This window comes from Lycorma delicatula, chromosome 7 (assembly GCF_047948215.1).
Source record: "Lycorma delicatula isolate Av1 chromosome 7, ASM4794821v1, whole genome shotgun sequence".
Lineage (NCBI taxonomy): Eukaryota > Metazoa > Arthropoda > Insecta > Hemiptera > Fulgoridae > Lycorma > Lycorma delicatula.
This window is the reverse complement of record NC_134461.1, coordinates 60,740,040-60,764,541: the sequence shown is the minus strand read 5'-3', so window position 1 is coordinate 60,764,541 and position 24,502 is coordinate 60,740,040. Positions and strand designations below refer to the sequence as shown.

Genomic DNA, 24,502 nt, shown 5'->3' with positions numbered 1-24,502 from the left:
ATTTTGGTGAGCTCAGAATAACTAACAGCATATTCAGCTTAGTGAATAAGGTAAAAAGAAACTACTTCACTCTTTTATTATATTTACCGAGTATGTCTGGTGTTTAATGATTATTTTTCTTTGTTACACCTTCGCGTTTTTCGTAATTGACTTGTTTTTCATGTCGGGTCACATCTATACCTATTACCCTATTGATCTCACTGATACTTTCAAGTACCAGTAATTTTTTAAATATCAAATTATCGTTAGATAAATATAATCTAATGAAATCTACAATAATTTTGATGTGTCTGCCATATCATAATAAAAAATATACCTCAATATGATGGAAATGTAATAGAAGAGTACTGTGAAATGATGACATTAAAAATTCCCTGGAAAGCTAGATATTTAAACTTTACGCCTACTTGATACTGTACAAGAAAAATAATTATTAATATCACCAATTATATTAGTTATTGTTGGATTCTAATTAACGGTACATACTGGTCTGATGAACATAATTTTTAACGTCACACATATGCGCGCGCGCTCAAAATGAGCTAGATCACTTCATGAAGAAGTAAAGCAGCTAGCTGTGAGTCCCCACTAAATAAAGCTACCTCAAATATTCTAGGCCTTTCCGATTTATTTTAAAAGTTACGTTAACATAGATAAATGTATTATATTTGTGTAACTAATATGATCATAATCTATTTTTGTAACGCATAAATCTGTTAAAGGAGCGTAAACATTCACTTACAAAAGTTTTGTGTTTGGTTAAAAGAATTTAATTTCCTTAATTATTTAAACATAAATTATTTTAAACTTCGAGTTAAGCTATTGACTCTATTAAACGAATACCTCCATTATCCGAACTTGCAATTTCCAAATATTTTATAAATTTAAATTCTTTGCGCTTAATTATAATGTCACTTTTATTTTAGACTTTTGTTTTCCCGTTACTGTTTATCAAATATTTCTGTAACCATAACAGTAGCTGAAAATCCAACTTAATGATTTTCTTTTTTTTGTCTTCAGTCATTTGACTGGTTTGATGCAGCTCTCCAAGATTCCCTATCTAGTGCTAGTCGTTTCATTTCAGTATACCCTCTACATCCTACATCCCCCTCCAAACATACACTTTCAAAAATTTTTTCCTGACATTTAAATTAACTTTTGATGTAAACTAATTATATTTCTTACTGAAGGCTCGTTTAGCTTGTGCTATTCGGCATTTTATATCGCTCCTGCTTCGTCCATCTTTAGTAATTCTACTTCCCAAATAACAAAATTCTTCTACCTCCATAATCTTTTCTCCTCCTATTTTCACATTCAGTGGTCCATCTTTGTTATTTCTACTTAATGATATAATTTCATAAAAATAATTGTTATAAGCAGCATGATTCAGAACTCATGTTATATTTGCTTGAATTGTATGAAGAACAGTAAGCCTCACATGCTAGGGATTCAAGGGAATCTACCATTCCTTTACAGATTACAGTACTTCTTATAATTTTAAAATTTGTTATTTATTAGCCTGAATATATTAATTTACATATCAGTGTACCATCCTACCGAAACTAAATTCCTATTTATCCGTAAAAATTATATCGCTATTCTTTCTATCAAAAGTCGTATAGTGGGATCGTTTTTCTCACATAAAGCAATTCTTGTGCCTCTTTTACCTCCGGTATTTATGTGTATTACAGAAAATGTCAAACATTTCTTTGGAAGGAATTGCAGTACTTGGAATGGTATCATCCGAGGTACAAAAAATTTAATTGCTTTTTCTGAGAGTAATGGTGTTAATATAAAAACAATCGCTATAACAAACAAACCCAAAAATTCTATCAGTGTATTGAAATTTTTATTGCTGTTTGCTCTATCACGCACTTCATTCGGTTGATTTAATCCAATCGTACACAATGTAAGCAGTGGGAATGTTTACATGATATTCGTAATTGACACTGGAAAATATAAATTAGTGATAGTGCTTTGAGGTTTATGGTTGAAAATTTGTTTCATTTTTCAATTGTATGAAATATTTGTGGTAGAAACCTCTTAATCTCAGAAATATCTTATTATTTTATGGAAACTGGAAATAAAATATTTAATATTAATAAAAATATAATACTATACTATATTTAAATTAAAGGAAAATATTTTCATCTAGTTTTCGAGGAAGCTTAAATAAAGTTGTTTTGCTGACAAGTAATCTTTTATTTCATGATAAGTTTAAGTTTATTCTATTTTAAAACCTCGAGATATAACAAAAAACACTTGTTGAGGTAATATATATATATATATATATATGTAGAAAAACTTTCATGTTTAAGAGGATTATAGAATCGAAGGAAACGAACGAGATATAAATAATAAAATGGGACGTAATTCACTCAAGAAATACGTTGCATTGAAAAATAAGAAATTTATTGTATATAGAAAGTGCTGTTATAATTCGACATTCCAGAAAGCTTTATGCGCTATTACAGGAGATTTACTGCATTCGTTAATACAACCATTCTTGAAATTTAAATTTTCTTATAAGAAAATGAATTATTCTTATAATATTATTGTAAAAACTTTTAATGTTGTTCTATAAATTTCTATTTTTAAAATTTTACATTATAAAAATTTAATAATGTTTCTATCCATCTACAATTGAAGAGTTTAGTTATTTATGAGATATATTTTAACAGAATTGCATATAATTAATTGGCTTTTTTTTAGGATGAAAATAAACTAAAAAGAGTGGAAGGTTTTCTTGTTGAAACAACACCCAGAACACATAAAACAAACGTATTTAATTTTAACAAAACATAAGTAAAATATATTTATTTTATATTTTTCAATGCAATTTATTTCTTCAGTGAATCACGTCCCGTTTTTCATTTATATCTCGTTCGTTTCCTTCGACCGTATAATCCTTTTAAACATGAAAATTTATTTACATATACTTGTGAATATATATATATATATATATATATATGTCTCAAAAAATAAATAAATATAAATCGCAATCACTACTTCATTTTTTCTTTTAATCACAAAATTATGATTATTAAATACGTGAAAAATGAATAAAAATGTTTTTACTTAATTATAAATATTAAAATTATCTAACAGTGTTTTGAGAAATACTTATTCGTAAATATTCCTTGATTATTAAAAGGTTTAAACTTTTGTAATGAGATATCGAACAAAATATTTAATAAAATGTTTTCAATTGTCTTTGCGATTATCCACAGTAAACTCTGCTGCTGTTTTAATTTTGGCGTCGGCTTTTATTATTATTGGCGATTTTATTCTTTTTTATTAGATAAAAACGTATAAAAATGTAGTCTTAAAGTGAAATGTGGTGTAATTTTAATTGCTTCCGTTCATTTAAAATATCGTTGTTGTGTATTTTTGTATGTTTATATGTGTTTTGTAATGTTAAAGTATGTTAAAATGTGGTTTTTGTCTCCTATGTATAAAATATCACAGTCCTTATCAGTACTGATAGAGATTATTATTTATTAGTTGGTTATTTATGTATTGGTTTCCTATTCTGCAGTAAAGTTTATTTGTGGTATAATTTATGTACGTTAATAGTTCTTTATTACAACAAGATGATATTATCATCAGCGCGTACTGTACCATTATGTTATTTTGTGAGCATGTGTGATGTCAGTGTATTTGGGTTTGTCCTATTTGTTGTAGAAAGATTTCAGCTAGGGCACATGAAATAGAGAAATGTATGGAAAGGCCGACAAATTGTGTGTAATATCTATTTTGTAATAATGTTTAACATGATTTCTGATATATGTTTTTGTCGTACTTTATTATATTTTAGATTGTTTTTAATAATGTCATTTTTTTAGCTACTGAGATGTTCGTGTATAAATTCGTTACTCAAATGATATTAATGTCGGTTTACTACTGAAAAAAAAATAAAAAGATCATTAACAATAAACCATAATGCAGTAATACGGTTAAGAAATGGAAAGAAAAACACGCCAGTCCCGTTAATAAAAAAAAAAAAAAATTTTTGTAAATATATTGCCGATCACCCTGACGGAGTGGTAGCGTCTCGGCCTTTCGTTAGATCCCGTGTTTGAATCCGGTCAGGCAAGGCATTTTTGCAAGCTACAAGCTCGATATTCAAATATCAGTATTTGTAAGTGGGCGTATGTCTGTTGTTGCTTATAAATAAATATGTTCGCTGATATTTTTAACCTGCTATAATTCTTTACAAAAAGTGTTATGGAGATGTGTGCAGTCTTTAAAAATGTCAACTGTGTATGATAATACATTCACATCTACAGAACGTATAATGAATAATGGTACTAAAGTGAACAACATTCTCATATTTATTTATTTTTGTTGTATAAAGAGCGTACAATCAAATGTTTGATACACTGAATATCAAACGTGAAATATGTTTCCCTGACGGTTACAAAAGTTTTAGCAGTAAAATCTTGACAATACGAATTACCCACGCGCTCTATAAGCTCCACGCTCCGTGCTAATTCACCGCTAATCAAAAAGCGCATTAATATAGTTTTCTTGGCATTCACCTTTAATATTAGATTAGAATTTAGATTTAAACTTATAGTAATAATTTTTTTAAAGTTGAATAAAATAATTCATTCCGCAAATAATTTCTGTAATTATATTAAATATTATACACATAGAAAAAGGTTAAATTTTTTACTCTAAAGAAATACTTGAAAATTCAATAATACTTTTCCAATCTTTTACATTTATTGTCTTATTGTAAACTAACTTATTATTAATTTTTTTTTTCTAATGATTATTTACTATTTGCAGGTAATAATTAAAATAAACTTTATTTACTATATCGTATAAACGAATTCTAAGAAATATTCCTGATTCATTGTCATTACAAGGAATGTATTACTTAAAAAAAATTGATATTTAAGTATCTCTTAATTATTATTTTAATTGTTACTGAATAAATAACGCTACTCAGATTTTCCTGTAACTTTTACGTAAAAAGATTTACTTCAAAAAAATCTTCTACATAATTATAACACCATTAAAACGATTATCAAAAAAATTGACTAATATAAATCGACTTTATAAAGAATAAACTAAGGTTTTTATTTAATTAAAGCAACGTTTATATTCTGTAAGTACAGTACTTAAGATAAATAAAAAAATTACAAGCTCTAAATATGGGCTTTTATTAATTGAATGAGTTATTTCGAAAAGACGAAGTTCAAAATCAGGAAAAGCAAAAAGGATTCACTCATAATTAAAAGCCAAAAGAAAATTGAAACTTATTTGTGTTAAATTATTAAGTGTAAGGCTTTATAAATTTTTAATTACAAATCTTTATCGATATTTTTATAACCGAAATGGCAGATTGTGGTAATTCTGGCGTTCTTTAACGTAATAATAACTCTGCCTCAGGAACAATTTTGGCATTGTTTAAATATGTTATCGGATTCAAATTTAAACTAAGATTCAAAAACTGTTAATTGCACACCATGCCTCTAGTGAGGTGACCCCAAACAGACCCCCCCCCCCCCCCACTAAGACTCCGGTCTTTACACCATGCCTCTAATGAGGAACTCCTAAGGGATGTCTTACCGAGAATACGGTCTTACTTTACCACTATCCTGAAGACACAAGGGAGTCCCCGTTCAGTCATCGAGAGTGGAACACCTAAGCGAAACTCATTTTTTGCAGTTGGCCCTAAACCCACGGCCCCCAAGTGAATATCCGCGGGAATTACAAAGTGAACATTTAGCTTCTGTTGGACAGTCTTTACGGAGATGCCCTTCAGCCCCACAATTAAAACAATTCCCCTTTTGTTGGGGCCACTGCAGAACCCTGCTCGGTGTCCTATACCCCAGGACCGATAGCATCATTTCTTGGCGGAACTCCTTGAGAACCGGCAAGACACCCATCCAACACGAAATTTGGCCAACCTTTAGCAGTTCCTCAGCCAGCAGAGGGGGGACTGCCACCGTCTCCACCTTGGTTTCCCCATACGTTAACCGCAGGGACAGGACATCAATTGTGACCGAATCCCAAGCAGTCTTTCTCATTTTACGTACCAATTCCTCCTCCAAGGTGAGAGCTTCGACGTTCTCTATCAGCAGATGGACACCCCGAACGTCCCTACCAGCAGTGACTGTGCAACCTTCCACCTTTTCCAGTATTCGTTGTTGTCTCAAATTGACAGCTACGTCACCTGTGTTCTGGACTCTTATGTGGAGGTCCCCCCTATGACTCTACGTCCCGAAAGAATGTTGGCCCCTCCCGGTATCACGGTATCCCTCACTTTCCGCGTACCCACCAAATTTTTTTCAAAAATGTTGTGCAAAAATTTTGTGTTTTAGAAAATATTTTGATGAAGTTACAAGAAATAGATTATCATAAAAAAAAATTGAAAACTTTATCTGCCTACTACATGATACGACTTAGGCCACCGTTGGATGACCAGATGGAACAAATCACCGTCATCAACCCCACTATTTAGTGCCAACCGCACACCCATACGAGGCTTAGGCACCAAGTTAACTTCATTGTCCTCCGTCTGCGAGGCCACATCAGAAAGAATAAGATATGTTTGTTTGGCCTCTTCCACCACGTTCACGGTCTTCACAGCCGCCCGTTTAGTCTCAACCGGCTGTCCCTCCAGGACATCCCAGAACATCTCTAACGTACCTACTAATCCATCCATATTGCGTGATCAGTATTTAATTTCCGTTTTCGTGTTCATATATTTATGAACTATCTCACTCATTTCTTTTACATGTCTAAGAAGTCATATATATTGAAGGCTATATTGAAGGCGAGATATTTCCTCCTCTTCCCTCCTCACCAATAAATCCCCCTTCTGCAACGGAGACCGCCTTAGTTGCCTCCTCCATTGGGGCCGATCCACAGGAATCTCGGCCAAACTTGTCAACCATGGAATGGCCCACAGTTGCCCCTCGAGGCTTTTTTGTTTTTCCGAGGGTGGGGAGAGAGCCGCAGCAGTCGCCTAGATTTTTTTCCACTGAAAGATCCTCTACCTCCTCGACAGCAGAAGCCGCTGAGAGAGGAGGAAAGCCAATTTGTAGCATTTAGATTTTAGGCTAAATTGACTAAACGTACACTTTTATTATGTTGTCATTTATTTAAGAAAAAATATAGTTTTTCTACTTGCGATAAAATGAAATTTTTATCTATTTGTTCCATCTGAAATATCTCGTTTAAAATAAGAAAATATACAAAATTAACAAAAGAATTCAATTTCGGCATTTAACATGAACATAAATGTTAAGAAAAGTAGAAAGCAGCTTCTACAGCTTTCCGAATTCATTGAATAAATTTTTGTCACAAGTTTATGAAATCTGCTATAAATTTCTGTTCACGCGTTAATTTGGGAATGTTTGATTGTATCAATGTTGTAACTCTGTTCACGGCGTAAATCCACATCAAATGAAGCAATCGCAGCTCGGGTGGCTGCTGGCATTCCCAATTGACTAAGAACTTTATTTGCAATAGCTAAGCACTTGTCTTCAATATTTATCAATGCTTCGTTGTAAATGCCTTCTGTAAATTCCATGGTCATATTGGTATTTGCTATGCAAAATATCCTCAGCCATATGCGATCGATATCTTTTCCATAACTCTGTGGGAGATGAAGGGAAGCAAGCGGTCAATATAATTGCGAATAATGCGCGAATTTGGTTTGGATGTGCAGTGTTGCACGCGTCATTAATCCATATATCCCACTGTTGGTCGTTTTCTAATAAATTCAGAGCTTGGTGAAAGGCGCAGCTCAATCACGACACGATCACACAAAAGTACCTCGATTAAAGTAAATATTTAATTCAGACTGTATAATAATCTGAATCAGATGCAAGTGGATGCTTTTTTTTTTTTTTTTGGTAATAAACAATGTAATTGGGAACAGGTATTGTTTCACATGTAACTGCGGTTGTCGTTAGCTAGAGTGGCGAGTGTTCCCCTCGCTTCCGGCAGATGGCCCGGTCACTGGTACACAGCTGACCGTTAAAAAAACTGTTTTCTCCCGGTCGTGGGTATGTGACTGATGCGAAAATAGATAAAAACAATCTTTGATGCGGGTTATATATCGTGCTAAAATTTGAGCTCAGTCGGTGCAGAACATTTTGAGTTTTTGAAGCGTACACAAACGAACTTAACATTTTTATATATAAAGATTTGTCGGCTGCGAAAAAAAAGCCCTTAAATCGTGCGAAAAAACACATCATTTTAAATGCTTTCAAAACCAGAGTAATCCTTACAAATTACAGAATAATCAAACGGCGTTGATTTCAGATGTTAATAAACTGCTAACGTAAGTAGAAGTTGTGCTGCTTCAGTGTACAACGTGATTATCGAGTATGAATCTACTATTGAATTACGGTCTCCAAAGAAAACAAAACCCCGCAGGTCAATTGAGAAAAAGGTGAGATTTTGATAAAAACGCGATTCGTAAAAAAATTACACGAATTTGAATTATTTAGAAATAGTTTAGCGGTGTATTATCGGCCATATTGGTAAGTCGTGTTTTTATTCGGCTCCTACGAATATGTTTGCAGGCCTTCGTGGCGCGAGTGGTAACGTCTCGGATTTTAATCCGGTGGTTCCGAGTTGGAATCCCGGTCAGGCATGGCATTTTCATACGCTATAAATCATTCATATCATCATCTGAAGCAATGCATAACGGTGGTTTCGGAGGTTAGAAAAAAAACAAAAAAAAAACGAATTCTTAGTTCTGTGGTTTCAGTGTTACTATTTGTGAATTTTGTTCTTTGATTTTACATAGCAAAGAACGCTAAATGACCAAAAAACAATTGTTTGGTCATATATATGTAAAAAAATAACCTAACAAAGGATTTTTTGGTCATTATGTAGGGATATTATTTTCTGTGTATTTGGTTATTTCGACTTTTTTTGTTTGCATAATGAAAGTATCTATCTGGACTATAAGAAAGTAGGGTGTTTTAATTTATTTACTGTAAGTCATCCTTCTTGGTGGCTTTTCCTTTTGTTTTGGTTTTTTTTTTTAATAAAATACAGATGTTTTAGCTGTTTAATATAATTCAAAGGAATTTGTTACTTAATCAGTTGTGATTTTGTTTACATTGGCAACGGCCATACGGGCTCTTTGTGATTGGTCGTTGTGTTTGACAGCGGCCATCTTGCATTGATCTGATTGGTTTTCCTTTGTTTACATTTCCATCTGATTTATTAGCCTCTTATTTATTAAAAAACTGTACAAATTAAAAATAGATAGATAGATTTCTTAAAAATAGATGAAACCAATCTTTAATGCGGATTATATATCGTGCTAAAATTTTAGCTCAATATCGGTGCAGAACATTTTGAGTTTTTGAAGCCGTACACAAACGAACTTAACATTTATATATATATATATATATATATACTAAATGAAAAAAATTGCGTTAATAAAAAGTTAACCTAAGCCACGTTTTTTTTTGTTTATTTTTTTTACCTTCGGGAACACAGTTAGAAATTACTTCAGAGGATGAGATGAATGACTATTTTTTAGCGTGTGAAAATGCAATGTCTGACCGAGATTCGAATCCGGGACCTCCGGATGAAAGACGGAGATGCTACCACTCATGCTACGAGGCCGGCAACGTAACCCACAGTTGTGTTTCCTTTACCGAACTTCATTAGTTATTCTGAAAAATTAATTTTACGGAGTTGACTAGTTTAAATCAACCAACCTCAGATTTCGCGTAATGCTAACCATGAAACTTGTTTTTCTTTTTTCTGAATTTTTACCATTAATTTTTCTACAGTTCGGTGTAAGTAATTTTTTATGTACATTAATTTGTAACTAATTTCAAAACAATTAGTTCTTTAATTTTATGGCTTTGTTACTGTAAATTTTATCATTAATTGTCACACTCCATCAAAATATTCCTAAAACATTTCACAATTCCTAATTTTTTCTCTGGATATAAGCATTCATGTCTAATTTCAAACGTATTTTGATGTCTTCCTTATCTGATTAATTCTTTGTAATTTTGTTTATAAAATAATATATTTATAAAATTTCTGGTAATAATAAATAATCTAAAGCTATTTTTGTTTATGAATTTGTTACAGTTCTTCCTCGAATGATCTAATATCAAGAAGAGGTGTTTTCAGTCGTCGTCATTATGGATCAGTTGAATTGGTGAGTATAATTTTGTTAGATAATCTAAACGTTATAAAATTATTTGAGGTAAATTTTTCTTTTAATATTTCAGATTAACGTAAATCAGTTTAACGTGGGGTAAATTTTCCATTACAGGTATGCAAGAATGTTTGTCGGTATGATACTTTTGCAGTTGTTTTCCGTAATTTCTGGAGATAGTGACCCAGTACTTAGTGATTCTTGTACTACTATATTTATTAAGCTGTATTTGGGAAATCACATCCAAATATTTATGTAAAATATTTCATGAATATTTGATGAATACAACTAAAAGAATACGATGTGATATTTTAAGGCTTCATTTTTGTATACTGTTATTTTGAATCGCTTAATAGAACATATTCTTTTGATGTACGCAAATCATAATTAATATTTTCAAAGAAATTTATTTAACCATATAAATTTTCTTTACGTTTTTCACTTATCAAAATTCTGGATATTCTTCCTTAGGATTTCAGACTTATCTGAAAATTTGTTTTTAACATTTTAGGGTAGGCGAAAGACATATCTTTCCATATCGAGTTCTAACTCCATAAAATGTAAAGCAAAAATTGTAAATAAAAATTTTACTTTAAGAATATTGTTAATAATGCGTATTTTTCAAGATAACTTTATATAAATCTATAGCAAATTAGACCATTTTCTGAATCTCATATTTGTTTTTTTTTTTTTTTAGTTTTTTTTTTGGCGGGGAGGGGAAATTGGTGGGTTATAATAATTTTCATAAAACTTACTGGATTAATTCATATAAATTTAAAAGTTAAACAATTTTTTAATACCGTTTATAAATGTGTTATGTATGTGTATAAAAGCTATTTTATTTTGAACGGAAATGTGAACCTTCTCCAACGGAGATTATTTTTTGTCATACGCTCAAAGAAGAGATTTCTTTTTAAAGATCTCAAGGGCAAAAATTAAACATAAAAGTTGTCATAAAACATTTATAAAATAAATTTTTGAAATTTCTAACGGAGGTTCCGGCTTTCTGATTTTAAAATTGGTTTCTTTTATCATTTATTTGTACCTAGTGAAAATATCATAAAAGATGAAACTACTAGAAAATGGTACAAAAATACTTATAAAAAATGTTGAGAATATGAAAAGTTACGAATTTTCAACGGAAGTTCTGTGCATCTCTTGTTAACAGGTAGAAAATATTTTTTTGTGAAATACATTTTACAAGGGACGAGAAATAAATAAAATTGTAATTAAAAATAAAATATTGTAAAAGATATTAAAAAAATTGTTCAATCCCGAGGGGTTCCATACATGGAAATCGCGGATGTTCATGTTGAAATGCTACACGGAGCGCTCCGGATTATTCAACTACTTATGAATATTTATAAAACAGATGAACCGCAACCTATTTCCTGGGAGAACTTAACTCCATGAAAATACGCAGTTAAATGAAAGTATATTGATTTATAGTCTGGTTAACAAAACAAGAAACCTGAGTTTGAGCTGTTATTATTTTATGAGCTATTATACATATATATATTACAATAGATCCGTTTTCGTTTACATTATTTTATCATAAAAACTTGCTTAAACAACAAGAGATCCGTTGTACCTCTAGTAATTTCATCAACAAAAACAAATGTTTTTAAACTTTTGTAACACAAATTCAGTAATGCCATCATTTATATATATTTTGATACATGGTTGAAAAGAAAAACTGAAATTGTAATTGATTTTTTCTTATTAATGAAAATTAATTTTAATTATGAAACTACAGTCGCATGATGCTTCCTTAGAGATCTATTCAGCCTAAGGAAGAGTTGTTCTATTCATAGTTGTAATATTCATCTAGCATAACCAAGAGCTCTGTGTTCTCATCACCATAATTATTATAGAATAATATACTATGTACAACATACATCAGAAACAACATACTTCCTATTAAATTTAAAATTTACATATATGCTGGCTTAGAGAATATGTATCCCTACACGCGCGCGCGAACACACACACAAAAGGAATAAATATATAATATTATTTATATAATAAAAACATTCGTGGTCTTCTCTTTACTCCTGTAAATACCAGGTTATCATTTGCTACGTAACAATATGTTACGATATATTACTGTTAATATTATGTTAAAAATAATTTAAGACTAAATTGATCTTTCCTTCAACAATGAGGTACTTTAATTTTTTTTTATTTCTAGTATCACACTTTCAAAATTGTATTAGCAAAATTAAAATATATATATTACGTATAAAATGTATTTATGTAAAAGGTTATAAATTTTGTGTGTTTGTGCGTGTGTAATGATACAAATAAATACACGTAGCGTATAACCATTACGTTCCACAAATATCTATTACAAAAACCTATTTATCCGTTACGTGTGATAAATTGAATACGATAAATTGCAACCGATAACTAACAACGAAAATATGAGATAAATAATTTTATTGTGTCAGTGTTTTTTTATTATGTGTCCCGAATTGACATGATAATTAAATTTATAAATGATAGAATTCCCTTATAGAACATTTTAATTAACAGAAAACAAAACTTATCATAAGTGATCATGTGTATACTCGTATATATCAGTGTTCCGCGAGTACCGGCCCATGAACAAATTGGCAACAAAAACAAGTTAAACTTTAAAAATATGAGAAAATAATGAACATTAAAAAATTCATTTAACGGTAATATAAAATTTATTTATTTTATTAATTAATAATTTTTTGTACATATACATTAGCGAATACTGCTGCATATTTAATTTGTTGAATACATTGTATTCTTTGGACAATTTAGCAAAAATAAGCTATCCCGCGACGCATGAAGTGTAATAGCCGAAGATATCTTAATAATGCCGCACTAAAGAGTGCGGCTTTAGGCGGTACCTTTGTTTCACGACAGCTATGCGCATGTTCAATTTATTGAAAACACTGCATTTACAGTTACATTCTTTACTTTACGCAGTCGACTACTAGTGTTATAATGAAGCGGTTTACTTTTAATTATTGCAAAAACATAAATTTTTATTCCTCTTAAAATGAGTAAAACAAGACAAGAAACCTTACATAATTTTTTCCGTACTGAAATTTCTACTCTCGAAAATGGAAATATAGAAAAGTCGAGTCAACCAGAAATGAATGTTCACCAAACAAGAAAAATAAATCTGCTTTCACAAAACTCTACAATAATGAGTACTTGAAATATGATTTTACTTTGGCCGGATTTTACGGAAGACTATATACGTCCAATGCGCATAATATGTAAGGAAGTTAAAAATAATGATTCCGTGAAACCTGCCAAAATGTTGCTACATTTAAAATCAAGACATCCCGATAGAACAAAAACCATTGGAATATTTTGAACGACAAAAACAAGAATTTAATCTCCAAAAAATAAAATTTAAAGAAACGTTTATTCAAAATCAAAATCGCAATTGAAATGTTCATATTTAGTTGCTCGGTATATAGCAAAAAAAAAAAAATCGTTCACAGCCGGAGAAAATTTAATTAAATCGGTGTTTGCAGTGAAATGTTTGGACCCTCAGCTGCAGATCAGATCAGATCAATTCCTCTTTCAAATGATACGATTAGTAGTCGAATTAAAGCTCTATCTGAAAATATTAATACCAGTTAATAAAGAGTTTTAAAGTATCACCAATTTTTACCATCCAGATCGACCAATTATGTGATATTTCTAAAAAAACTGTTTTGCTCTGTTATGTACAGTACACTGATTATTCTTCTGAAGAAATTAAAGAACAATTATTATTTTGGAAAGATTCCCATACCACAAGTTCTGAAATTTTTAATTCATTGAATTCGTATATTAATAACTTCCCCAAACTGGAAAAAATTGTATCGATCTGTGTACTGACGGATCACAAATATGGTTGGGAAACATTGTGGAGTAACAAAAAAAATTCAAGACTCATCGCCAGCACTTAGTAGCCAGAAATATCACCTGAATAAACTTTCTCCTGGAATCGGAAATAATTGTTAATTTCGTAAAGAAAAGCGATTTTAACTCTCGATTATTTGCCATTCTTTATCAAGAGGTAGGAGCAGAACACCAACATCTCTTCTTCACGCAGATGTAAGATGGCTCTCGCGAAGAAAAGTGATACCATACTTTACGAATTAACGTGGGGATATTTTTGAAAATAGTTCCGCTATCAAAAATGTTTTTCCAATTTGTATTGGATTGCGAAACTGGCATATTTAAGAGACATTTATATAAACGACATTTTTTTTTTTGCAGGGAAGTATAACAGTTACATTTTATTTATTTAAAAAAATTGATGCATTTAAAAAAAATAAATCTTGGTTAAAAAAAATTGGAGAAGATAATCCTAATGCATTTAATTCTTATTACGATTTTTTTACTAGACAAAGAAATTAATGGTTGATGATCTGAATGTCAACCAATCTGAGTAAGTCAACATTTATAGTCATTATATGATGAATTTGAAAAATATTTCCCTACAATCATAAACTTTCAGGAGATGAATTTACGGAATAACTAATCGTTTTATTGAGAATAATTGCAATAATATAAATTTAAGTAACGAAGACCAAGAAGGTCTCTTGGAACTGAGTTCAGATATAACATTAAAAAATAAATTTTTAAATAGGAATTTAATTAAATTTTGGATCGCAAAAAAAAATGAATATCCAAATTTACATAACAAATTCATGAAAATGCTACTTCCCTTTGCAACCACATATTTGTGTGAAGCTAGATTATTAGCTATGACGCTTATTAAAACCAAAACACGAAATCGTTTATCAATAAATTCATCTCTTTGATTAGGTTTAAGTAATTTACTACCCGACATTGAAACAATTGTGCAAAATGAGCAATAACAATTAGTTTTCAATATATGTTTGTAGTTCCTATCTTTAAATAAAATCTACTTTTATTTTTTCTTATTTATTTTCTGATTTTCATTTATAAATTGTTTTGTTCTTTATAGATAGAAATGATATTAATATTATGTATATGTAGATTTAATTACTAATGAAATAAAGATATGATTATAAGTTTTTTTTTGCTTGTCTAAAAATCTAAGCTGAGTTCCCTGTATATTTTTCTATAATTTTACCATTCCGCCATAAAAAAAAAAAGTTGAGACTGGTATTTATGATTAATGGACATACACATTTCTGTAAAATAATAATATGAAATGCATAAATCAATAACAAACTGGAGATATGACTGGTAACGACAATATTTATAGTTAGTTCGTCGGCAACAAATCATTTCTCATCAAGAGTTGGAAGAACCTACCTAAAATATATATTAATAATGTATAACGCTGAGCTGCGTATATTTTTCAGCAAAATGTCGAGCTCAACAAAATGTAAATAACTAAAAGTAACATTTTCACTTGTTTCATGCAAGAAACCTGGTGGGAAATTTATGTACCAACGATAGTGGGAAATTTATGTATCTTCCTGCCAATCGCAAATCTGGACAAAAGTCCCTTGCTGCTGTATCTTTCTTTTATGGGACGGATAATTATTTATTTAATGGCGGTTATAATTATTTTGTTTTATTTATGGACGGAATTATTTGCTGCGTTCCGATCCTTTAGACCGGGAAGTAATTGACTGGGCTTGATCTTGGGAGACTAGCCGCGTGTGAGCTTCGTTCTTCCGGTTTTATTCTCCATCATTCCGTCCCATGAAGTCCTTTCGGTGCTAGAGTCTTTCGGCGTAGCAGGAATGCGCCTTTCGGGAGCAAGGGTAATATGTATTGGAACGTTAGGTTAATACTATCAATGAATGTCACCTGTTTTCCAGTGAGATTATCATGTTAAGTATGCTGTAGTATATTTGGTAGAATGAATAACGTACCAGGAAACCAATTTACACCTCCCTTTTTCCAGTTAACCTGATATAGGATACTTGTTAGTCTTTGTATTTATGCTATTTTCCTAGAAACTGATATTTCATTTTAAGTTGCCACAAACCATTACGATTATGCTTCTTAACATACGACAAATCATTTACAAATAAAAAATAAATATGATTCTTAATTTATCCAATTAACGTATGTATTCTTTTATCTTATTTGTTAATCGAAATATATATTTTACAATACTTCTGTCATAATGAATTATTGGTCAACTTAGAAAAATCTGTACGAAACTTTTTCATATTACAATATTTTTTAAACTTCACTAAAATTTTATTACATCTTAGTACTTCAGATTTATTTATCGTAAAATATGATAAAATATTTTTCCTGTACCAGCGTAAAGCTCATAACTTTAGAAGTAAGTATGTCACTTTTGTTTTAGTATAGTCTTTTTTGATTTATTTTCATCGGTTATTTCATATTATATTTTCTTTCTTTTGAAATTTTCTATCTCTCGTAGTACCTTAATTTATTTTTTAATGGATTTTAAAATTACTTTTTATAACATTTATTTGACATTTAAATTAATTAAAAATATTTTTAAAGTAGATATGTAATTTCAATTAGAAAAAAAAATCACGTAATATATTAATCGTTTATGCTCAATTTTATTTTAAACAAATTATTTTTATTTTGAAAAGTAATTTAATTTGAAAATAAGGATTTATAAGTTTTTAGTAGTTTTATATTAATATGTATAATGAATTTCAAAATTTTTTCAGAACAATTAAACTGAGTAGCATATATTTTTATTTCAATAAATAAACTTTTTTTATTTAATAAAATAAATTTAGCTATGAAAGAGGTTACATTTGTATGCCTGCTTATGGCAAGGTAAGCAAATCAATAAGCGACACGTCCGGAAATAGTAATGTGATTTTTTATCTTTATATAGCAGAATAACAAATAAAATATTGAATGAAAAACTTTTTTTCCGCTGTAAAACGGATGTAAAGGGTGGAAAATTTTAGTCGTAGACAAACAAGAAAAAGTTGAAAGGATATAGACTTTTATTGTCGTTTCCTTTGCATGCGTCATGGAGTCCGTTGTTAGTATTTTGTAAGATTTATTTAAAAATTAAAAAAAATGTTTTGAAAAATACTTCTTCAGAAATTTAAAGAATTTAAGATTTTTTTTTCTTTTAAAAATTGAGGCCAACGCCCAATAAATCAATAAATCAGGTTATCTCTTACTGCTGTTATATGATACATACAAATATAATATATCTACATGAAATTAGCAGTTCTGTAATAATATTAATCATAACATTAAGATCCTTTACTGTTATTAAATTTTAAAAAAGATGAATTTTCAACTGAATATAATATATTAAATAATTACTATCATAAAAGTTACTAAATCTGTCATAATATTATATTTAAAATTTCAATTGATATAATAAATAAGATACTAAAGGCTATAGATCCTTTAGTTATTAATTCTGTGAATATTAATGGAAACAAAGTAGAACTTGTAGAAAAATATAAATATCTTGGAGAGATCATTACTTGTAATTGTAACGAAAAACAAAATTGGACTGAAAGACTTAATAAATTATTTAAAGTGCTACAAGTAACCAAAAATACTTACAACAAAAAATCGCTCTCGATTAACACTAAAATTAGACATTACTAAACTGTGGTTAAACCAGTAATTACTTACGCGAGCGAGACTTTATTTAGATTAAATCAGTAAAATAGGACTGAACCTTTGCTTAAAGTTGAACGCAGGATTCTTAGAACCTGCATAACCAAAAAATATAAACGTGAAAATCAGTACAGATTATTGCCTAATAAATTTCTGTACGAAAACTTGGAATCTTTAATTGACACTATGAAAAAGAAGCGAATTTCTTTCTGTGCACACTTGTTAAGATTACCGCAGGATAGGATTACTAAGAGAATTATTGATCAATTTTGGTCTTTAAAAAATCCGCCATTATGGATCAAAGAAAGTAAAGAAGACATGCAAGAATTAAATTTGACTTACGAAGATTTACTTAATAAATCCGAAAAATTAAAATTTGTTATTAAAGATCCGAATTCCAACTTTAAAGTAGGAACTTTTAATTATACAAAAAGGGTTTATTCAGAAGAGGATCGTAAAGCAAGATCATTAAGAATGACTAAATATTGGGAGAAAGTAAAAGCTAAGAACTTAAAGGCCAAAAGATCGGCAAAAAAGACTTGAATTATTCTGACTAAAGTGGTCCTTTGCGGCCTTAAAAGTAAAAAAAATAAAAATAAAAAAATAAGATACAGATTATATAAAATATTAGAAGAAATAATTTAATTTTGCTAAAAGAAATGTCTGTTACGTAAAAAATGTTTTAACTGAAAATGAATTCCTAATTTAAGAAAAAAATATTTTATATAAACTCTTTTTAGAGAAAGTGAAATTGAAAGGAAAAATGAGAAAGTTTTTAGAAGGATATTTTGAAATAAGTAGAATCTTTGAAAATTATAAAGAAAAGGGAAGAAACATTCAGGTTGAGACGTAGTTTGAATGTAAATTAACTTCAGCGAAGGATCACAGAAGGAAAATGAAAGAAAGAAGCGTAAGAAGATGAAGAATTAAAGAAACCAGGAAGTGAAGAACATATGAGAATATGAAGAAAGATGCTAAGGATTAAAAAATGGAGGATGTTGGGGTGGTTAAACTTATCTAAAGATAGGTCTACCAATGAAGAACAGGGATTTATCCCAATAATCTAATAGATAAGTTTCATGGTTCAGCAAAAAAAATAAAAATTTCTGTTTATTGACAGGCAAAATATTTTTTTTTTAATACGGCGAAATTAAAACTGAACAGAAGAAATTTGTTTGAAGTATTTAAACCACAAACAACTCTGATCATACTCTGTTCTTAAATACTCTATTTATAATAATAATACAAGATAGGTTATACTATACTAAAAAATTATTGAACATTTCGACATCAAAAATGATTTACAAAAAAATCTAATAAAATCAAAAACTAAATAAAACATTTCGATTAAAAACAGTCATCAGCTGTAGATAATAAAGAAATAGTATACACAAAAAAATCAATAAAATAAAAGAAAAGACGATAATAATAATACAAATTAATAATTAAATAGATTGAAGTTTAAAATTTGTTTGAACCTATATATTTATAAATTCTGGTCTCAAGATATATCCATATAATATTGATATAATAATAATAATAATAATATTGTATTACAATATTATATTATTAATAATAATATATTATAATAATATTAGTCAACTTATAAAGGCTATGCTTATCTAAATCTCTCTTTCCATTTCTGCAGTCTTCAAGCCGCTTTACTGTTGGAAGTGGATTCTCCTCTCTATGCTCTTGAAGAAACCAGCTGTAAGATATCCTCTTGTTTTTTCCGTAATACTTTTTCTTCAAATATATTTATTAAAAATTGATTATGCTGTAACACATGAGCAATCAATTTTGTTCTTCTTTGTTCGATCAAGTTTCAAAGAAAACTGTTTTCGTTCACTTCTAGAACGTTTTCGTGATTTTTTTTTTTATCCACTTGGCTTTCTTTCGTTAATTTCTTCAAAATCTATATTTCTATCGCCTTAAACCTCTTTCTTTTCGTTTATCCGAGGGTCTACGTCTCACATTCTATCATAGTCTATACAAATTTTTACCGAACTTTTCCTGACTTCCATGCTTTTATGACTATTTATTATTACTTTTTTTTTTTACTTTAGCTAATGCTATTCTTTTAATAATTTCTGTCCGATATTTATTTCCATTAGACCTTCCGTAGGTAGCAAAAATGTTCAACCTCATCGAAGATCATACTGTCTAATTTTACATCAGTTTTTTTAATTTTTTTTTTTCTTTTCTATCACTATTATATTCTGATTGTTAAATCTTCATTTTAAAATTTTCTAGAATTTTAGACAATGTTTTTAGTATTTTGTTCATATTTTTTTTCAGATTGTTTTATTATTATTATTATTATTATTATTATATCATTACGAAAGTGGGTACTATCAATACGTTCCATTGATTTTAATACCTTCGATTTTTTCTTTCATTTTTGTGATTGTCTCTTCTATGAATGAGTTAAATGAAGTAAGGTGATAGAGGCCAAATTTATGTCATTATTAAATTTATTAATAACATAATAATCAATTTTATTGACTGCTCTTCAATAAATGTATAAGTGACAATTGTTTAACATTCGAGATAAGAATTCATTTTTCAATGGTTTTCTTATGTTTGAAATCGTGTACAGATCAAATTTAGTAATTTTTTTTTCAAATTTATTTATTAAATTTTAATTAAGTTATTTGTAATTTCTTGAAATTATAAGAAACTGACATTTCATTACCAATAAAACAGGTGAATGTGATCAACGTAATTCCTAAAGGCTTTCTTTAAATTAAACTGATATTAAACTTATTTTTTTCTATGATTCATAGCTCTTCAAACATATTAATTTTTCTTTCATGGTATAATGGAATAACGAACAACAATTTTCTCGAAGAAACCTTTTTTCCTAAACTGTTACACTGAATACAGTATTCTTTTATAAAGCCAAAACCGATGATTATGTGAAAAATAACTCTATTATTCAGTTATGTCTCGTCATATTCTTTAGAGAGATTTTCTTCAGTAGTTTTCTCAGTACAAGCCACCTAATTTCTGAAAAACGCATTTCGCCAATAATAATATTCTGATAATTGTCTGAGTAGCCAGAAGGTAACTGCACAATTTGTGTAATTATAAACTGTACAATTCATAAAATATGATAATTAGCACCAAAAAGCCACTTTTTATATACAAAGCTAAATACTATTTTGATTATAAATTTATTAATAACTTATTTGGTATAACGTAGTCTAGGCTCATGTAAAATAATGTTAAATTGTGCAGTTTCTTTTGTAAAAATCAGTTAATTATTTATAAGTGTTCTAAGTATAGATATTATTAAAAGAAAGGTATATAAATTATTAGTTTGCTAACCTAACGCTACATAGAAGTGTGAACAACTGAAGAAAAACTTAGTCTTCTGTCAATTCTCTTACTTACTTTATATAATGAGAACAAAGGCTTTTTATAACTCGTTATAAAAAGGAATTTATTTTTTTACTTTTCTAGATTTCAGGGGATGAGCTAAAGGAAGTAAAATTGTATACAATTCTCCTAAGAAATAAAGACCAGATACTCTGAGAAAGACGGGGTAGTTCCGTTTATATCTAGTAAAACAACGTAATGAAAAAAAGTCACTATGTAGGTAGACTTTCCGTTCTTATTACAGTTATTTTATATTAAATATTCGTCGTTAGTCTTGAAGGGTTTTCGTTTTGTTTGCTTTTTATTTTATTTTTTTAATATACTATAAAATTGTGTTTAATTATTTATACATTTATTTATTTGATGTAATTTGTCCTGAGAATTAGACAAGAAGGTAATTCTACTATAAATTTTTACTTTTAAAAATAGAGTAGTATGTATATACAGGCATTTAATGAAAATGTTTTTATTATCTATTTATACTAATTTATATTTTCCTTTTGTATTAGGATACATTATTTTCTTTCTCCATTTCTTAGTGCCTGAGTACTAATATCGGCAGTAATTGTAATTGGATTATTTACTTATATTAGTACACATATACAAAATAAATATTTATAGTACTAGATTAATACTTTGCAGCGTCTATTAAAATGAAAGCACTGGAATCTGTTACCTTACGACACTAATAAAAAGTTGTTTTATCTTGACATTTATGCGTCACTACATCTAGTCCGTATTTTTATATCGATTTTGAAAATGTCATGGGCTATCAAATAGAGCAGTTGTTTTATAAGAAATTGTTTTTTTATGATGTGATATCTTATAAAAAATTCATTTTTATTTGTTTAATTGAAGTTGTTATGAGATATAACAATAATGATTAAACTTCTAGCTTAATTCAAATATTTTCACAAGTAATTATAATTGACAAAAAAAACCTTAAAATTAAACAAATTAAATTAAAACTTCATTTTTGTTTTAGGTATTAATTTAATAAAAACGAATATACCCGTTTAATTATTTCCGGGTATATTGGTGTGATTGTTCTGAACTACGAGAGGTTATCTTCTAAAGTAAAGGCCGTTTTATTGAATTCTGAAAACTTTATAAATATTTTTTTTTCTCTTAAACTACATACCTTATATTAGTCTCTATATAATCGCCACATGGGTTAACATATTTATCGTAGCGATAAACCAGCTTCAATACACCCTCGTCGTATTTTTCTGCCGCCAGTCCGTTTAGCCACTGATTAACAGCATTTTAAAGTTCATCGTCACCCGCGAATTGCTTACCACTCAAAAATGCTTTCAATTTCCCAAACAAATGGTAGTCAGAAGGAGCTAAGTCCGGACTATATGGTGGGTGAACGTAAATTTCCCATCCAAATTTTCTCAGTAAATCAGACCTGCATCATGTGGACGTGCATTTCGTGCAGCAGGACGACGCCGTTGGTCAGCCACCCACGTCGCCGATTTTGAATGGCGCGCCGTAACTTACGTAGAGTTCTGCAGTAGGCTTCTCTATTTATAGTCGTTCCACGTAGCATTAAATTAATCAGCAGCATACCAAATCGATCCCAAAAGACTGGCTATCAGTTTGCGTCCAAATGGCTGTGGCTTGATGGTTGGTGATTGAGGATGACGCCATTCACTTGATTGCCGTTTTCTCTCTTACGTATATTACGAAATTCATGTTTAATTGCCAATAACGATTGAATTAAGGAACTCATTACCTTCTTCTGTATAGCTCATCAAAAATTCCAAAGCAGATTCCATTCGGATTTTTTTGTGACGTTCCGTTAAGACGTACGGCACCCAACGTGCACAAACCTTTTCTGAAGCGTAAATTGTCATGAAGAATGTGACCAATAACAGCTATTGAAACATCAGGAAAAAGAAAGACCAGGTCGGAAATCGTTTAGCGATGATCTTTTCTGATTTCATCATCGACGCGTTTCATCAAGTCCTCGGTGATTATCGAGGGCCTCCCGGAACGTTCTTCATCATTTACATTAATTCAGTTATTTCTAAATCTTTCACACCATTTTCAGACGTTTCTTTCATTAATTATATTATCACCGTACACATCAACCAACTGCCTATGAATTTTTAGCCGGCTTACCGTTTTCATGGTTTAACGTTTAACGTTTTCATGGAGTACCGTTCATGTACTCCACAGTCGGCGGTAACACCGATTTTCCTATTCATTTTATAACGAAATAACTCATACGTAATCAAAGATACTACAACCCGACAACTTACAGACAACAATGCAGTTGTCTGCATTGTTGCAGACAATGCATTGAATGGTCCCAGGTCGACCATTCTCAGGAATGGTCGACCTGGGACTGTACAAGACTACACTTCATTTAATCTCCTAGCAATACATTACTAGCGTGGGCATGAATGACACAGGTTCGCCAACCTTAAGAAGAAAAATTTTGCTGCGGTCTTTACTTTAGAGATATCTCTCGTAGTTATAGTCGTCTCCGCTAGATAAAGTCTTCATCCTTCCAAAAATAAAAAACGTCAGTCACTTATCTGTACAGTTATTAAGTTTAACTTCATTATTAAGATTTACCATCAAAAAATTGAATAAAAGACAAAATAACAAAACTCAAAAAAAGGAATTTTTTAACGGCATGCTTCGGCTTGTCTTCGTGATTCTAATTTTACATGCTGTTATCATAACTTGGGCGATACTGGATAAACCGTTTTCCACTTATAGGCATTTTTTTTCTAAAGCATTTGTTTGTCAATATTTAAAAAAATAAATCTGATATGTTCAATTTGATTAGAGTAAGAAAATTTAACCCACCGGGTTGGTCTAGTGGGTACGCGTCTTCCCAAATCAGCTGATTTGGAAGTCGAGAGTTACAGCGTTCAAGTCCTAGTAAAGCCAGTTATTTTTACACGGGTTTGAATACTAGATCGTGGATACCGGTGTTCTTTGGTGGTTGGGTTTCAATTAACCACACATCTCAGGAATGGTCGAACTGAGAATGTACAAGACTACACTTCATTTATACTCATACATATCATCCTCATTCATCGTCTGAAGAATTACCTAAACGGTAGTTACCGGAGGCTAAACAGGAAAAAAGAAAGAATAAGAAAATGTGAGCAGTTATAAATAAAACAAATAATTCGTGGATCAATTGATATTGGTAAACAAATTTTATTAAATGTTTCAAAGCGAGAAAAGTTATAATTTATTCAAGAAAATGATTATCTGGCATAATTTATCGAGTACTGGTCCAGATTGTAAAATATGTTATTACGTATAATATTACAGTATTCGTATGTAAAATCGGGGACCCCGGAACCCCTTCCTCCCATGTGGAAAAAGACAAAGTCGCGATGGGGACGCTCCTTCGAGGATGTCTCCATTTGA

The 24,502-nt window shown here is 30.0% G+C and overlaps 1 protein-coding gene across 3 annotated transcripts in view; it reads left to right on the top strand.

Annotated features, from left to right (window-relative positions):
* Positions 1-24,502, top strand: part of LOC142328128 (GTPase-activating Rap/Ran-GAP domain-like protein 3) — a 514,058-nt gene that overhangs the window by 304,974 nt on the left and 184,582 nt on the right. For all 3 annotated transcript variants that reach the window (XM_075371663.1, XM_075371662.1, XM_075371661.1), the window contains exon 4: positions 10,090-10,159. In XM_075371663.1, the coding sequence (XP_075227778.1) occupies positions 10,090-10,159 (70 nt within the window). The remainder of the gene's footprint in view (positions 1-10,089; positions 10,160-24,502) is intronic.